The following is a 16,367-nucleotide window of genomic DNA, read 5'->3' as shown; positions in this document are numbered from 1 at the left end:
AAACAAAATCAGGAAGTTTTGGATTTGCAGTGCAACCTGTGAAATCATAGAATCACGTAATCATAGAATGGTAGGGGTTGGAAATCACATCTTAAAAAGATATTGTGGGACTTCATTTATTCTTTGTTAATCAAGTACATTATTTTTAGCACAAGCTTTCTGAAAATTTTGGAGAAAAAGCTTATTTTATTTCTCTGTTGGTCAGAGAATAATATTCTCTGCTGTTACTCCTTCTTAAATAATATGAAGCAGGGTTTATACAACTAAAAAATCTAAAGGATGGGTTTCCTATCTAAGTAATCTTGAAAACCAATCATTTTCCAGGTTATACCCTTTAAAATGTCACTGCATCTACATATAGCAGTGATTCTGCAATCATTTAGATCTAATTAGACCAATTACCATTCTTTGCTGGTGTGTTGGATTGTTAAGACAAAAGACAGGTTTATAATTTTTGCAGAAGATGTTGCAGATGGAGAGAAGCAGATGTGGAGGAGCGTTGTGGAAGAGAGGAATGCATGTGAATGCCTGTGTAGTGGGAAGGACAGCAGAGGGGACTGGGCTTCTAATGGTTCAGTTTCACCTTGTGACTTGGTGGCACCATATTTGAGGTCAACCATGGTGTTTATTGCCATGTGTCTGGCTAGATTTCGGGATGTAGTGGAGGGAGTTGCAGGTACTCTCTGTGCTCCAGGGAGCCTTAGGGGAGGATAGGGGCGTAATGAATGGAGCAAGAATAGCCTTGTAAGTAGTTTTTTGAGGATCTAGCACACATATAACAGATCTCCTTAGAAGAGAAGGTTTTAATAGGCTTGTGGAAAACATCTGTAAATATTGTTTTGAAAAAAAGAAAAGCAAGGTCATTGTGGGTGTACATGCATCATCTTCTAGTGTGAGCATCTAAAGGAAGGGAGAAAAGCAGAAAGTGTTATATATGTACCCAGAGCATCAGTAAACTGTGCACACTTTATATAGGGTTCTTCTATAGTGCTGTACTCAGCATTGGTATCCTTGTAACTAGAGTGGTACTCCAGCTGAATTGCAGGATCTTGAGAGGAAAGATTCAAGGTTGTGATTTTCATGTGAAGGAAAAGTGCTGAGAAGAGCCATAAAGTAATTAGGAAGGCTGGAGGACTCCCCTGAAGGGAATGAGTCTGTATTGACTGGTTCCTTTCACCTATTATTAAAATTTCAGAAATGTTCCCAAACGTTTAGTTAGAAAGATTACACAATTAGAGACAGGGTTTGAGAGCTGAATGACTTGTAGAGAAAATTGTTTGTATGTGGTATCATCTAGTTAGTTCTGAAACTTAACCAAGGAGACTGAACAAAACACTGTAAATCTAGTCCATCATTGAGTGTCTGGAGGATCTATTAAAAAGGTGAAACTTATGTCATGTCTAGCAGAATTCAGCATGTTGTAAAGTATAGTTAAAAAACTTTTGTATGTCAGTTAAATAGCTGGGTTTGCTGGGATAGGACCTAAGTTGTTTTTAAGGAATGACAAACCTTGAACTGGCAAGGTTTGACAAACCTTGCTTTCCAGTTTTTTAGTTTAGTTATTAAAACAATACTTTAATGCTGGGGGTTTTTTCCCTCCATATTACTTCTGACAAGGTTTTAGACTTATTGATACAAGAACCAAACTGATATTTGTGGAGGTCTCATTGTTTTTTTTAAGCCAAGCTTCAACAAAAGCAGTGGTAGCATGTTCACATGTTTCAGTATCAGAAATGAGTTTTGGCAAGTACCACTATTAACAAGAGTCATTCCTGGCTCTGTGTTGGGTTGTGTTTCACAGTTTTAGAACCATTGCTGCTTACATGTAATTTAAGAGCTGGTGCGTGTGACAATAATTTACTTACTGATCTCAAATGTGCTGATGTTAGCACCTGAACAATGCTCCTAGATTACCAGTGAAGCTGCAGCTATACTTTTTTTTTTTTAAAGGATAACTGTTGGACTGTGCTTTGAGTACTTAACTATGTGAAGAAACGTGTGAGCAGGTTTAAGTATTAGGGCAACTAAAATAGGAGGTCTTGAATTTTATAATTTAGTATCTGCCTTCAGAAAACATTGTTGGATGCAGAAATAGTCTGAACTCTTCACCATCGTGTGGTGTTTTTATGGAAGATCCAGCAAATGTTGTGGAGGGAACTTGAGTAACCTTGTGTTTCTAGTATTACTCGTTGTTCTTCCTTCTTGGAAAGTCAAGTCTGACATCTGTTTTTATGCTTGGTTTGATTTTTTTTTTCCTTTATCTGCTTTGTTTCTGCAGCTGCAGTTTGATGTCTCATATAGTGTCCAGTGGGAATCTTGTACTGTTGCTGACAAGGGGCAGTGCCTTGGTCAGTCCTATTTGTGATACCTTGTTGTGAACCGCATCAGAGAGTTGAGCAACTGCAAAGAAAAGAAATTGTTTTGACATGTAATTTTTTTAGACATATCAATTCTCAGCTGATTTGGCACAACTGACATCTGGGTCTTATGATGTAATAGCTCAAATCAGTGTAGCTGCTGCATAGTTCAGACATTTCGTAATGACAAACCATAAGCTCAACTGGAAATAAGAACAGGTAATTTAGAGACAACTCTTCACAGACCTACAGCAAATTCTTTGCTACTAGGCTGACAATCTCTAGACTGAATGTTCAAACCCACCGTATTAAGAACAGTGTTCTCTGTATTAAATATATGTGTTATAGGTGATGGGGTAATTGTCTACACTGCACTTGCTCTTGATTGTGGTAAAGCTTCTAAACACTTTCAAAATGATGTGTAAGCAGCTGCTTAAGGAGCAGCCCGCTGTGGCACACTGTAAGGAGTTTTATTCTGTGGCTAGGAGCCTTTTGTGGCAGATGAATACATTGAACGCCTGGCATGGAGGACACCTGGAGGAGGTTCCAGAGGTGGAGAAGCTTTTGATCCAAAAAGGTAAAATAAAATTGCATAATGGTCAAAGTGAATGTATCTGTAATTGTACTGTTTTATTCCACATATAACAAAAAGCCTGTATGTGGTGTTGGTGTGTGTCCAAGGAGGTTTTCATTTGGGAGAATTGCTAGAATTTGTGACCATGAGCCAATTATTCAGAACCAATTATTCAGTAACAAGACTAAAGTCACTTTCTGGTTTAGACCTTTCAAATGAAGAATTGATGTTTGTCCTTAACAGACATGAATGTTCCAAAGCACTGGAGTTTCTGGATTAAAGCATAATAAGAGGCTTCATTGCTATGATAGTTAAGTCAATTTAATGAGTTTCTTGCTAGTTTAGCTCCCTGTGCTGGCTTGTTGCAAGACCCAGTAGTTTATAGTCCTGATGCAAATAAAAGGCATAAACAGGTAGGATGAAAAGAAAGGCAGGAACATTGCAATGTTTACTTAGATTGTTTTAAACTGAATTTGTATTGTCTGAATCCATGAACAGCTTGCTGCTGCTGGATGGATGGAGATGGGCTTGTGCCCCTTTTCCTTGCTCTTAGCTGCATCTTGTGATGGTTCATATTGAGCTAGCATGTAATCTCAGGAAAGCCTAATCTAATTTACAAAATTTTCAGAAAACTAACGTGACAAGAAGAAAAGGAAAGAAAACAGAACTTTTTTTTTTCCACTTGAGTTGGCAATTTGACAGGGCTGGAAAAGCCTGGGATCAACTGCAAAGGGAGAGATGGTTTTTCTGTGAGCTAGACGTGAGGAGTGTGGTTATGGAAAGGAACAAGATTAGGGTAGAGGAGGTGGGGAAGGAGGATGTAGTACAGGACCTTCTCTTGTTTGTGGTGAGCTGGCTTGGCTCTGAGAAAGCTCACCCTGAGCAGCCAGTGCTCTGGCAATTGGGCTGTTGTTAAGCGGTATATTAATAACTGAGATGCCCTATTTTATACAACAATGTTTAATGTCTAAGCTTCTGTAGTCCAAACCTCTGGATCTTCTGTTTTGAAAAGAGTGACTTTTTAGCTTTTGTACCACTATTGGTAGTCTTTCTAGAGACATATTTGTTTTCATTTTTGACATGGTTATTGCTTGGGAGATGAGCAATAAGAAACAGATCTTTTGGTGTGTATTTTTTCTTTTATGTTTATAGGAAATGTTGCTTTTGTTTGGTAGAAAGAAAGTTGCAGTCTTTTATTTCTGTTCTGAGAAACCTGACCAGCAACTATCTCTTCTACTTGAGCATTCTTTCATCTCTCACAACACTGAGTACTGTTACTGAATAAGTGCTGAGTTGGTACAATACCTGTTTGTTAAAAAACAAACCTCAAACTCAGCTGAATCAGATCTTACTCTTGGGCTTCTGGCAAGCAGGAAGTGGAGGAAAGAAGTCAAATATATGCCCCAATATAGATTTCTTTTATGCCTTTAAGACATTTACTGTTTTAAAGATACCACTTGAATTATATTTTTAGACCAATACAGCAAGCAAAAAAAAGACAGTTTGTGTGCTTTAAGCAGCACGGTAAAAGCCAGTCATTTTAGAAGCAGAAGGTAAAACTAAAAATGCAGTGACCCTGCAAGAATCACATCAGTGTCACTCAGGTGTTTCTTAGAGGAAGCTCTAGACATTAGCCAAGAGAAGTACTGTGCTTGTTACTGGGACAGAGTCATATGAGGAGACATAGTGCGTTCTACTTTTCGTTTCTGATTGCTGAGAGTCTCTAGCCTGTGCATGGTGAGCCAGGAGAGGAGCAGCATGCTCACTCAGCATTTCAGCAGCACTTCAGATTGGAAGGGCTTCACTGTATGCTTTTTGAACACAGTATATGTGAAAATACAGGTGTCTGAGTAGTCTAGAAATGGTTCCCTGAAAAGGATTCCCATTTTCTCTCCTCTTCTACTTTGGTATTAAACCTGGACAGCAGAGTTCTCAAGTCTTTCATGTGTTGTTAGTTATTAGCATGAATTTTATGGCTATGGAGGATCCAGGAATAATCCATTCCCTAAGCATCAGTGACTGTTTAGTAAAGATGAAAAGATGTCTGGAATGGGACAGAAAGGACAAAAACAGGAATAAGAGACACGTTAAGAGGGAAATAAAAAAAAACAGAGAAAATTTAAGATTGTGTTTTGTCATGATGTGTTTGGTAAGAGTATAATGTGAGAGGAAGAAAAATCAAAGTGATGGGAAAGGGCAGAATAAAACCCTTAAAATGGTATATGTTATAGGAAGAAAAGAAGTGAAGTCAGGAAGCAACATGGTTATATTCAAAACAACATTATGACACTGTGTGATTGTATTCATTGCCTATTAATAGGATGCTGATTTACAAGTTTGTAGTAATATGCAGAAAATATTTTCCTGTTATAGCCTGTACATTGAAGGGATGTCATGGCCTAAGCTCTCTTTGTTCATTTGACACTTACTTAGGGAAGATGGACATAGAGGGATTTTTGTACCTGTGGCAGAGCCATGTTCTTGAGAGACTGGTTTGTAGGTATTCCTCTCTCTCGTGGCCTGCTGTTTATGTGATCACATAGTTCATATATAAGCCTAGAGTTCTACATAATTAGTGATGTAGTTTAAACCAAAATAGCATGTGTGAAATAGACATGATTATATCAGCCTTGTAGGTAAGTTCTCCTTGAGAATTTTAAGCTCTCTGCAGAAGAAAATGTCTTTCAAACTAAAGATTTCTTTCCTGTATTTTATTTTAAATCAGATTATTGGAAGAATTTGTAAATCATATCCAAGAATTACAGGTAATGGATGAAAGGATTCAGAGAAAGGTGGAGAAACTAGAACAGCAATGCCAGAAGGAAGCAAAGGAATTTGCCAAGAAAGTACAAGAACTTCAGAAAAGCAACCAGGTAAAATCTTAAAGAGTGTAGACAGTGTTAAGCTGTGCAAGTTTTAAAAGCATCACATACTCTATTAACATTTCTTGGTACAATTTTCTACTGTTTGAGGTAAGAGTAAAGAGGATTTGATGGAAAACAATTTCCTCTGTCAAAGGGGGCTTATCTGCATGTTCCATTAATGAATGTCAGCTATCCTGAAAGTAGTGAGACTTGACAAAAGTTTACAGGAGGACACTAAACTTTAATCAGTTGTGTGGACTTAATTAATGGTGCTGAGTAGTTCTGTAGTTGTGAGATATGGCACATGGAAAGCCATTACTTGCCTTCACTGAGCTTCTTACTGAAGCAGATGTAGCGTTTCCTAAAATACAGTAAATGGGAATCGTGAGTTTTGTGTCCCTGTCTGTGTTCTCCCAGGTTGCCTTCCAACATTTCCAGGAACTAGATGAGCACATCAGCTATGTAGCAACTAAGGTCTGTCACCTTGGTGACCAACTGGAGGGGGTAAACACGCCACGGCAACGGGCTGTGGAGGCTCAGAAGCTGATGAAATACTTTAATGAGTTTCTGGATGGAGAGCTGAAGTCTGATGTTTTTACAAACTCTGAAAAGGTAAGAGCTGTCAGCGGGATGAAAGCAGTTCAAAGCAATAAGCAGTACTGCCCTAATTACAAGCTGCTACCGTGACTTACCATGGTCAGGCTTCAAACCACTGAGTGACTGACTTGTTAAAGTTTCATTGTTCTGAAATGTAAATTAACAACACTAGGCTGCAGATTGCTGATAAAGCATTTGTATTCAGTGATGCTTCATGTGACAATGTTGGTATTTTTCATTTTACAAAATTATCAGAGATTTGGGAATCGCTGGGAGCGCAACTTTAGAGTACATACAATATCTGCCTTTTTCCTTTGAACTCCTTGCCTCAGATACACCCTGTAATGCAGAACGTTTTTGAATACAACTTCTTTGTGAAACTTTGCTCTGTTGGGTCAGTCAACTGGCCTTTGGATACCTTTTTGTCACAGCATGCCTTTGGGCTTTGTGTAGTCCTGTGGTTATATCTCCACCCTCTGAATTTAGAGGAACTGGGCAGGAAAACTTCAAAGAAATGTTAAAGCATTTTGTTTTTCTTTTGCTTAAGAGTATGTTTGTGAAGCAAATACAATCTGAATGGTGTGGCTAATAGAAGTAGACTGAAGGAAAAGTGTCCAGCTGTAAGCTAAAGAGCATATCTTAGATTTCCCTGTGTGGTTTAAAAGATAAGTAAAGTTGTTGGCTTGGGTTTTTTTTGAGGTGAGGAATCTTTCCACTCTATTTAAATTCTGTGCAACGATATGATTGTAGTCAGGAAAAAAATACAGTATGTGGGAACAGCAAAAACTTGGTTTGCACATTCAGCAAAAAAAGATGCTTAAAATGCAGCTCATAAAGGACTTGAGAATAGGTTAATAGTCATCTCCTCTCTACTGAGCTGAAGATATCTCTCAGAGAAATGAAAAAGTAATCATTTCATATAGTTATATTCCCAAGGAGTCAGTTGCATAGTGACTTTGAATTCATGGTCTGTGGATATATGGTAATTACCAGTTGATATTTTGCCCTTATCAAAGAGGGAGCACATAAAAACTTTTTCTGACTTCCAAGGAAAAGAGAAAGGTTTCAACATAACAGAGGTTACATTGAACTTCTATGGACAGCACTTTCTAAATGTGCCTGAGTTTTTCTTGCATGTTTCATTTCCACTTAGGAAAAAAAAAAAAACCCAAACAAAATGTTTTAAAAATATTTAAGGTCAGCATGGTAAATAACAAAGCATAAGTAATAACAAAGCGTAAGTTAAAGAGAATTATACATTGTCTGATAAAAAGTCTTAGACAGATGCAGCTTTGTAATGCTTTCTGTTGTAGGATCTGAAAAATCTGTTAGATAAACAGGGTAAACCTGGAAACTGGTAAACAAATTAATCTTTATACCCTCTGAAGTATAATAAGATATTCAGCAAACCTGAAGGAAGACAAATATAGTAAAAGCCAGGAGTCTTGTGTCAATCTGCAGAGGAAGTACGTGGGAACACAAGATTTTCTGGATACAAATTGTCTTACTGAGACTAATTTCTGATAAGATAGGCTAGTACTGTTCTGTAACTTTTTGCCTCCTAGTTTAAATAGTAAGTAGTAGTGTTTAGAAAAGAACCTGCCTAGATATGCTCTCACAATGCATCTTTGAGCTAAATATAATTTTGAAATATGAGATAGTAAGAAGTATTTTTAAATGTAAAACTTTAATGCTTTGTTATCATCTCCTGGTCTTCGAACTGATGTGGGTTTTAGGTGGTGTTTTGGAGGATGTTATGGATTTGAGATCTTTGTACAACACCAACCCCTAGAAGTGTGGGTTTTTCTTTGAAACATTGAGCTCAGGGGAGACAAATGCAGTATCATTCTTTTGCCTCTCCTTGCACTATTTCTCCAGGGAATTGATATTTTTCGCAGTAGTGTTGAATTCCTTTTAATCCTTAGATTCATGAAGTCATTGCTTCCCACATTACTTTCTCTCACGTTACTGAGCAATTTCTAACTATCTCCTTGCAGATGTTTCCTTGCTGTTGTGTCCCATGTTATGCATTGTGTCTTCATCCTCTGAATGTTTATAATTTGCCCCACACTGACAGTCCCTGTCCTGTACTGAAGTTTCGAAGTGAGCAAATCACTCCAGTTAAAACAAACTGTCAAAAATGATCTAGCAGCTCACTTTCTTGTCATGTCACAGCATCGTCCTGTGTTTAATGTGTTTACTATTACTCTTACATCCTTTTCTCCATCTGTGTTCTGTACTCAGCATTATTCCGTTATGCCTTTTAACTTGTTCATCAAAATATTTTGTGTTACAATTCTCTTTTGTAATTTTTTGGTCATTTCCAGATATGTTATAGCCTTTAAGTTGTATTTTGCAGACTCTTTTATTTGTTTTAATAGTTTACAGAAGTATTATTCAATTAAAAATTAAATATGTCCACTTTTAAGCAAAAACCATGGAGAATTGATTTGTCACAGCTTCCGTTGTGTACAAGAAAAGGCCTTGAATTCAATAAAATCTTAAGTTAGTTACCAGCTATTGTGTGGAGACAAAGAAAATATGTTTACGGGCTGTTTTGTCCTTTTTTCTTTAACACTGGTGAATAACTGCTACTATATAGACTGTTCTAATGACAGCAGTATTGATCACAATTGTTAGGTATTAAAGTTGCTGTAAGCCAATAGAAGTAACTGCTGTTTCGTTGAATTTATTTGAAGAGCATAGCTGCTTTTGACTTAAGAGGCTATTGTAACCTGACAGTTCAAAACATAAGCTGCTCTTAATAAGCAGAACGGATGTACTTTATTAGAGCCCCTATTTTTGGTGAACAACCTAGTGTACTGCCTGTGCTGTATATTCTTACCTGTGTGTTGTCTTCTGTTCTTGAAAAATTTTAATTCCAACATGCTCTAAGTGTTGGCCAAAGAGAATTTCGTTACTTTCTTGTCACTCGAGTTCCCTGGAACATGACTAACAGGAAGAACAAGATAAACTACGTGTTCTCCCGTTCCCTGTTGTGTCGGTTTTACTTGCATGCAGTAGCTAGAGCTTTCGTCTCCCCCTTTAAGGCATTTTCCAGTCACCAAGATAGCATCATAAAGCCTGGAAGACAATTCCAGAGCTCTCTGGTTTGGGCCAGTCAACACCATGTGCTTAAATTCACTGAACTACAGTTCCAACCAGCTGTGTTCTACCTGTTTTCAAATGGGTATTTTGTATAGCTTTGTTAGCCTGGTGAAACTGTCACAAAGCACTGCCTAAGTGCACCTCCCATGCTGATTGATTGTGGAAAAGTAAAGGTTTTACTAAGTGAAAGGTTTTGCTGTCCAGAACAGAAATTTGCCTACTGTACAAGCTTCACTTGTTAGCTTTTATATTCATGCAACTATTCCTATTTTGTAGATGCGTGATTAACTGACTTTCACCTTGATCTTTGTTTTAGACCATGATTGCTACAGACTTCAGAACTCTGAAGGGCAGGGAGGGTTTAATTGCCACTTATGGTCCTGGACAGAACAGACCAGGCTACTCGGCTTGGGGAAGAAAACAGAATTTAATCCAACAACAAAAACATAACCATAAAACCCCAAAACATAACAAATAGAAAACAACACAGAGTGGTACAGTGATGAAGAGCACAACCAGCCCTTTAAGACCACCTTCTCCCCACCTCTCCCCTCTTCCTGGGTTCAGAGCCCTGATCCCAGTGTCTTTAGCTCCTCCACCCGTGAATAACTTAGGGGGCCAGGGAATGGGAGTTTCATCCAGTCTTTTTCTGATAGCTGCTGCTGTTTGTCTCTCTCCTCAGGGCAGGTGGGCTCCTCACTGGTCCTCCCTGCTGCTCTGTGGGATCCCACAGACACCTGGCCACCCTGCATGGGCTGCTCTGACGTGCGTTCAACCCAAAGGCTGCAGCTCCTTTCCGCCTCTTGTGTGGGTCTGCTCTGCAGCACGCAGGCTCCAGCACGGCCTGCGCCACGGCTACCTCCTCACCCAGTCTTCTGCTCATCCGAGCACATTCACACGGAGCTGCTCGTGGCTCTCAGTCCTGCCATGGCCCTGCATGGGTTGCAGAGGCACAGCTGCATTCTCACCACGGCTTGCAGAGGGGTCCTGGTGTAGTGCTCTTCCTTCCTTCTTCCTTTTCTGACTGTAGGGTCTGCATGGTCATCTCCATCTTGTACCACTCTTGCACCTCCTGCCAGCACTTCAAATTCCCATCTTTAAATAGTGATTGCAGAGGTACCATATTGGTCCAGCTGGGCTGGAGGTGGGTCTGAACCCAGGAGCCAGGGGAAAGTCTGAGAACTCTTTACGAGGCCTGCACTGCAGGCCTCTCCCCCTGTTACCAAGCAAAAGCACCTCCTCACAAAACCATGACAACATCAAAGTTTATATTTTCTAATATAGCTCCCATTTCCCCTTCCTTGGGAGAATGTGAGGTCATCTCCTCTCCATGCCGAGTGTTGTCATGGCTTGTTTGGACACAGCTACATAGCTAATGCCATCAATAGCAAAGAGTTCTCTAGTGCTGTTCTTGACTTGTTGGGAGCAGTTGCTAGCCATTTCAATTCCAGGTTCAATGGCAATATCTTCTGGTTGGATGTGAAATAAGACTTTTATCCTGATTACTTGTAATGTATAATGTGCTCTAGTCATGTTCTGATCTAACCAGCCATGAATAATTTTTGGACTGCAAGATGTATAGCTATGTTGGCATCCTGAAGTGATGAGCTGCTTGTCCAGGTAGCTTACACACCTACACGCCTGATGTGAATGTATAAAAAGACTTTTTTGTTGTGTTTTGACTTATATAACTTTGTTAAAAAAATACCTTAAGCATCATAAAAGTACATCCAGGAGGTGATCTTTTCCACAGACATATCAGTTCAGCCAGCTTTAGAAATTAGAACTGCATGTATGAAAATCTGGTGGTGGAGGAAGGGGAAAAGAATAGCCCACAATCAGACCTTTAACAATTCTGTCATGTTTTACTCCTTCACAGATTAAAGAGGCAGCTGATATTATTCAGAAACTACATTTGATTGCACAGGAACTGCCTTTTGACAGGTAAAAATTCTATCTGAACATCTTAAAAAAATTCACATAGCTGCAGTTTTCTGATGCTTCACTTGTCTTCTTTGTTGATGCTTTACTTAGCGGTTCACGTAGCTTTTGCAATGGATTGTGTGCTTATTTCTCTCTCCTCTGTTCTCAGATTTGTGTTCATGTGCTCATGTTGTAGGATCATCTTTACATACACATCCTAAACTGCTTAACAGACTTTTAATGGGATAAATTTGCTGGGCTGACTTAATGCTAGATTTGAATGAGATGCTTGTAGGTTTTTATGGATATGAAGCGCATAACTTTTCTGTCTTCTTTGTGTTACACGTTTTCATTTTTAAGTAGAGTGCCTGTTAATCATGATCTAGGATGCCTGTAGTTGTGATGCGGATTTGAATTTAATCATGGCGGTTTTTTGTTGTTAACAGGTTTTCTGAAGTAAAATCAAAGATAGCAAGTAAGTTATCTATCCAGTTCAACCCATATTCCTAAATTTGAATTGTTAAACATGATTAAAGAGTACGGAATGCCATCAGTATTAACTGATTTTGTCAGTGCTTGTATGTAGCCTGATGGGTTTTTGTTGTTATCCCCTTTCCTCTCCAGGTAAGTACCACGATTTAGAGTGCCAACTAATTCAAGAGTTTACCAGTGCACAGCGGAGAGGTGAAATCTCCAGAATGAGAGAAGTAGCAGCAGTTTTGCTTCATTTTAAGGTAAAAACTGAGGGGTTTAAGTTAAATACATGAATAAAACAACCCATGATGCATCAAGTGCCTGTTTTAAGTGAACATATTTGCATGGACACAACTACCATATCAGATAATACATATAACTTGAAAAATACTGGAATGTTCCATCTGAAATCAAATGCAGGGGAATAAACAAGGCACATGATAGGAAGCTGGAGACGGTGTCTGCTCTAAGATATTCTCTTCCTGTATTTGTATGAACTGACTTAGATGCTAGAGAGAGTGGTGAAACCTGTTGTGTGTGTCCATGTAGAGCAGGGATAAATGAAGTTACTTGAGGTTTGTAACAAAAACAGTTTTAAAAGAGTCTACATTGCAAATGCATCTGGTTTGTTGTTTTTTTTTTTTTGCATTAACTATTTCACAGGGGTTGTGTTTCCTTGGTTTCATACTATTCTGCAAGTGTGGACAACCTGCTTTAACACTGAGTTGTTTTACTCCTTCTGTAGGGCTACTCCCATTGTGTTGATGTGTACATAAAACAGTGTCAAGAGGTAATGCATTTTGGTTTACATTTTTATCTTTGGATGTTGATTTAATTAATCATATAGATTGTTGTAACTGTATTATGAAATGTGCTTCTAAAACCTTAGGGTGCTTTCCTGAGGAATGATGTCTTTGAAGATGCAGCCATTCTTTGCCAGCGAGTGAATAAGCAAGTTGGAGAAGTCTTCAGCAATCCAGAGACTGTGCTAGCCAAACTCATTCAAAATATTTTTGAGGTTAAACTTCAGGTATTTCACATTTCAATACCATGAAGTTCATTGAAGAAACTTTTCATCCAAAAATATTGTACCTAGTAATAACTGTTAATGAGAACTTACAATATTTGTAGCCCTGTGTAAGGATGTACAATTTTAGCTCATTGCTCTATAACAATTCAAGCAGATGGTCAAGTTTATATTAATTGAAGCTGCTAGTGCTCTGAGTACAGTGTGACTGAAAATAATCAAATGCAATATGTAAAATGATGAGGAAATCAGTACATTCATTGGGTAATTCATAAGATGTCATACACATATTTGATTTCCCCTTTATTGGCTAATTCATAAGACATCATACATGTATTTGATTCCTCCTTTATGCCCCCTACCAAGAACACATCAGGGAAAGAAGTTTCATATTTCATAAGTATCTTTATTCTGTGCATTCTTGCAGTTGAGTTTCATGTGTGAGGTTAACATTGAATAAGTGAAAATAACATTCTGAGTAGGATTTCACTAATGCAATGTCCAAAAAATGAAAGTCTAGAGTAGTTGAAAATATGAAGTTTCCTATTGTGCAAATACACTCACTTAAGCAGGTAAAGTCAACATGACTGTCTTTGCAAAAAGAAGTTTCCCTGAAGGTGGTGTTCTCCTTATGCTGTAGAGACTGAGTTTGTGTTTCATGCCCAAATTTGTGTATCAGTTTCGATTCAGTATATGTTCAATGACAAGAAGGCTCTAAGCTTGAATCAGCTTTGTGTATGTATTGTGATAAGCATATATGTAAGCATATCCTTTGCTCGCTGTCAGCTACAGGAACACCCCTAGGTCTGTGGTGCATTTTGATTCTTAAAAAGGGATTTTGTGTTTGTTGGTCAAGTGTATTTTCAAAGCAATCAGTCTTTTGTCTTTGCTTCATGCACTGCTGCTTTCTATTGTTAAATATTCTTCTTCTGAAAGATGCCTTATCTATAGATAATTCAGGATCTGTAAGTTAGAGATTTAAAAGCAAAGAATATACAAACTACTTCAAGATACACAGGAGTAAGCTGCAGGTAATCTAGCAAGGTCTATGACCTGTGGTTGCCAGTTAATCTTCTAACATGTCCCCAAATTTTACAGAGTTATGTAAAAGACCAGCTTGAAGAACACAGGAAATCAGATGCAGAACAGTATCTTAAGAATCTCTATGATCTATATACAAGGTATTTATACATTAATGGTTAAATTATTGTTGCTAGATACAAATACTGTTGTTTTATTATCAAAATATAGGAAGGGAAAGTAAAAATATAAACTTCTGTAAGTTACAGCTGTTAACCTTTAGAATGTAGAACCTTTTTGCTTTCCTAAAGAAAACTAAATTGCTGTAATTATTTTAAATGGGAAGATTTTAGTATAGTGATCTGTGAGAGTGAGTTTAACACTGTGCAAAAGCCAATCCTCCACATCTCACTTGCAACTTCTTTGACTGCAGTTGTACTGTAGGTACCTGAATCATGGGAAGTTCTTTAGTTAAATGTAAAGCTGCTAGAAGTTGTAATCACAATCAGGATTCCGTTGTGCTCTGTACTTTAAAAACATGTAAATGCTGTAAATCATACAAACTCAACCTTTTCCTCCTTCCCCCTTCTTTGTTTCTTTTGCATAAAGAACTACTAATCTGTCAAGCAAATTGATGGAATTTAACTTGGGTACTGATAAGCAGACTTTCTTGTCTAAGCTTATCAAATCCATTTTCATTTCCTACTTGGAGAGTTACATCGAGGTGGAAATCGGTTATTTGAAAAGTAGGAGTGCTATGATTCTGCAGCGCTATTACGATTCCAAAAACCACCAGAAAAGGTCTATTGGCACTGGAGGGTAAGTTTCTTAAGTGAAGTTTTGTACTTTTAAGATGGAAGGGAGGTGGTAAGGGGAGAAACACGGTCTTTGCCATGTCAGATGTACAGTGATGAACTGCAAAAGAGCAGGCTTCTAAAATGACCTACAGCTTTCTATAATTTACTATAATTTTATGTTAACTTCTGCTTGGTACATGTGAAAGGTGATGCATGGTATTTGTATGCTCATGGGAAATGAAAAATACCAGTTAAACCTATGTTTCAACTTAGGATCCAGATCCACAAAAGGACTGAAGCAAAATTAAGGTACCTAAAGCATGTATATGTGTGTATCTAAAAGCATACATTTTTTTTCACCTGCCCAGGTCTTGTGGTCCCCTCCCAAGACCTAGGAAGGGGAAAAGACCATAGCAATGTCAGTGAGAAAGCTCTTAGTGAGCCCAGAAGATGCAATGGACTTAGAGAAAGGTAAAACAAGACTTCATTATCCTCAGGGTAGAGAAACTCTGATAGACTAGTGAGAAGTGGGAAAGGAAATATTTAAATTTGTGTGAAACAGAGGTGATGAGACTACTGCACCTTTCAGAGAGCTACTGGGTTCAGTGTGTCAGGAATGAAAAGTGATTTGGAGAGAGCAGCAGCAGCAAAGTAATTAAATGAGTTTAAAAAACAAAGATGAAAATTTAATTTTCTCGGGGAAAATTAAATTGATTGTGGTGACTGACTTAATGGGTTGTTTTGTGCATGGAAATGTATTGGAGCATGCTTGACTAAATCAGTACCGCTGCGATAGTGGATGAGGATGAGAGGGTTTCTGGATGTGGATGAGAGAAAACTCTCATTAATGTTTTGCAAGTACAACATGACAGAGTGTATGGAGGCTAAACTTTGTCTGCAGAGGAGAAGTGCCAGAGGATTCAGTTGAAATTACATTTATTCCACAACGGGGAATAGCTGGTCCCATGGTGTGAATGTGCCGTGGTACTACAGTTGACCATGGGATCAGAGGTGGTAGTTTTGCATTTACTGGCATTTTTTTTTAAGCTTGCAAGACTGTCTTAATGTTTGCATATCCTAAACTGTGTCTTGGGTTCTGTTTTTTAAGTGAACTATTAAAATGTCCTAAGTCATTGTTGAATTTGAGCTTCAAAACTTTCCATCCAGTGAAATCTGGTTTTGGTGTATCTTTGTTTTAGTATTCAAGACCTCAAAGAGAGAATAAGGCAACGTACAAACTTACCACTGGGGCCAAGTATTGATACACATGGAGAAACCTTTCTGTCACAAGAAGTGGTGGTTAACCTTTTGCAAGAAACTAAACAAGCTTTTGAAAGGTGTCACAGGGTAAGTTTGGTTTCTGTAATCTGCACTAGTGATACAGTTTTGTGCATGCATTTAAGTTTTGTGGTTCATTTCCCGGTTGGTGTGATAGGAAGCATGTGATTAAACAAATTATCTTTTGCATTTTTGGTTGAAACAGGGTTGTGGTGGGGGCTAAGGATTTGCTTTTTAAATATGCATCTAGTTGTATTTTGTGGATTTTCATACTGTCTAGTTTTGGAAGAGGTCAGGTTGGTTAAACCTGCAGTCCCCGTTGCTGTTCTTACTAGATTAGACCCAAGG

The 16,367-nt window shown here is 38.2% G+C and overlaps 1 protein-coding gene across 1 annotated transcript in view; it reads left to right on the top strand.

Moving 5' to 3' along the window:
• The window catches only part of EXOC5 (exocyst complex component 5), a 29,513-nt gene that overhangs the window by 2,048 nt on the left and 11,098 nt on the right, over window positions 1-16,367 (top strand). Inside the window, exons 2-12 of the mRNA XM_061998502.1 lie at window positions 2,843-2,934; window positions 5,657-5,804; window positions 6,213-6,407; window positions 11,380-11,444; window positions 11,870-11,898; window positions 12,048-12,157; window positions 12,643-12,687; window positions 12,787-12,927; window positions 14,023-14,105; window positions 14,554-14,763; window positions 15,941-16,088. Coding sequence (XP_061854486.1) covers window positions 2,843-2,934; window positions 5,657-5,804; window positions 6,213-6,407; window positions 11,380-11,444; window positions 11,870-11,898; window positions 12,048-12,157; window positions 12,643-12,687; window positions 12,787-12,927; window positions 14,023-14,105; window positions 14,554-14,763; window positions 15,941-16,088 — 1,266 coding nt within the window. The remainder of the gene's footprint in view (window positions 1-2,842; window positions 2,935-5,656; window positions 5,805-6,212; window positions 6,408-11,379; window positions 11,445-11,869; window positions 11,899-12,047; window positions 12,158-12,642; window positions 12,688-12,786; window positions 12,928-14,022; window positions 14,106-14,553; window positions 14,764-15,940; window positions 16,089-16,367) is intronic.

Source organism: Colius striatus, chromosome 6 (genome assembly GCF_028858725.1).
Source record: "Colius striatus isolate bColStr4 chromosome 6, bColStr4.1.hap1, whole genome shotgun sequence".
Classification (NCBI taxonomy): Eukaryota; Metazoa; Chordata; class Aves; order Coliiformes; family Coliidae; genus Colius; species Colius striatus.
This window is presented reverse-complemented; position numbering and strand designations above follow the sequence as displayed.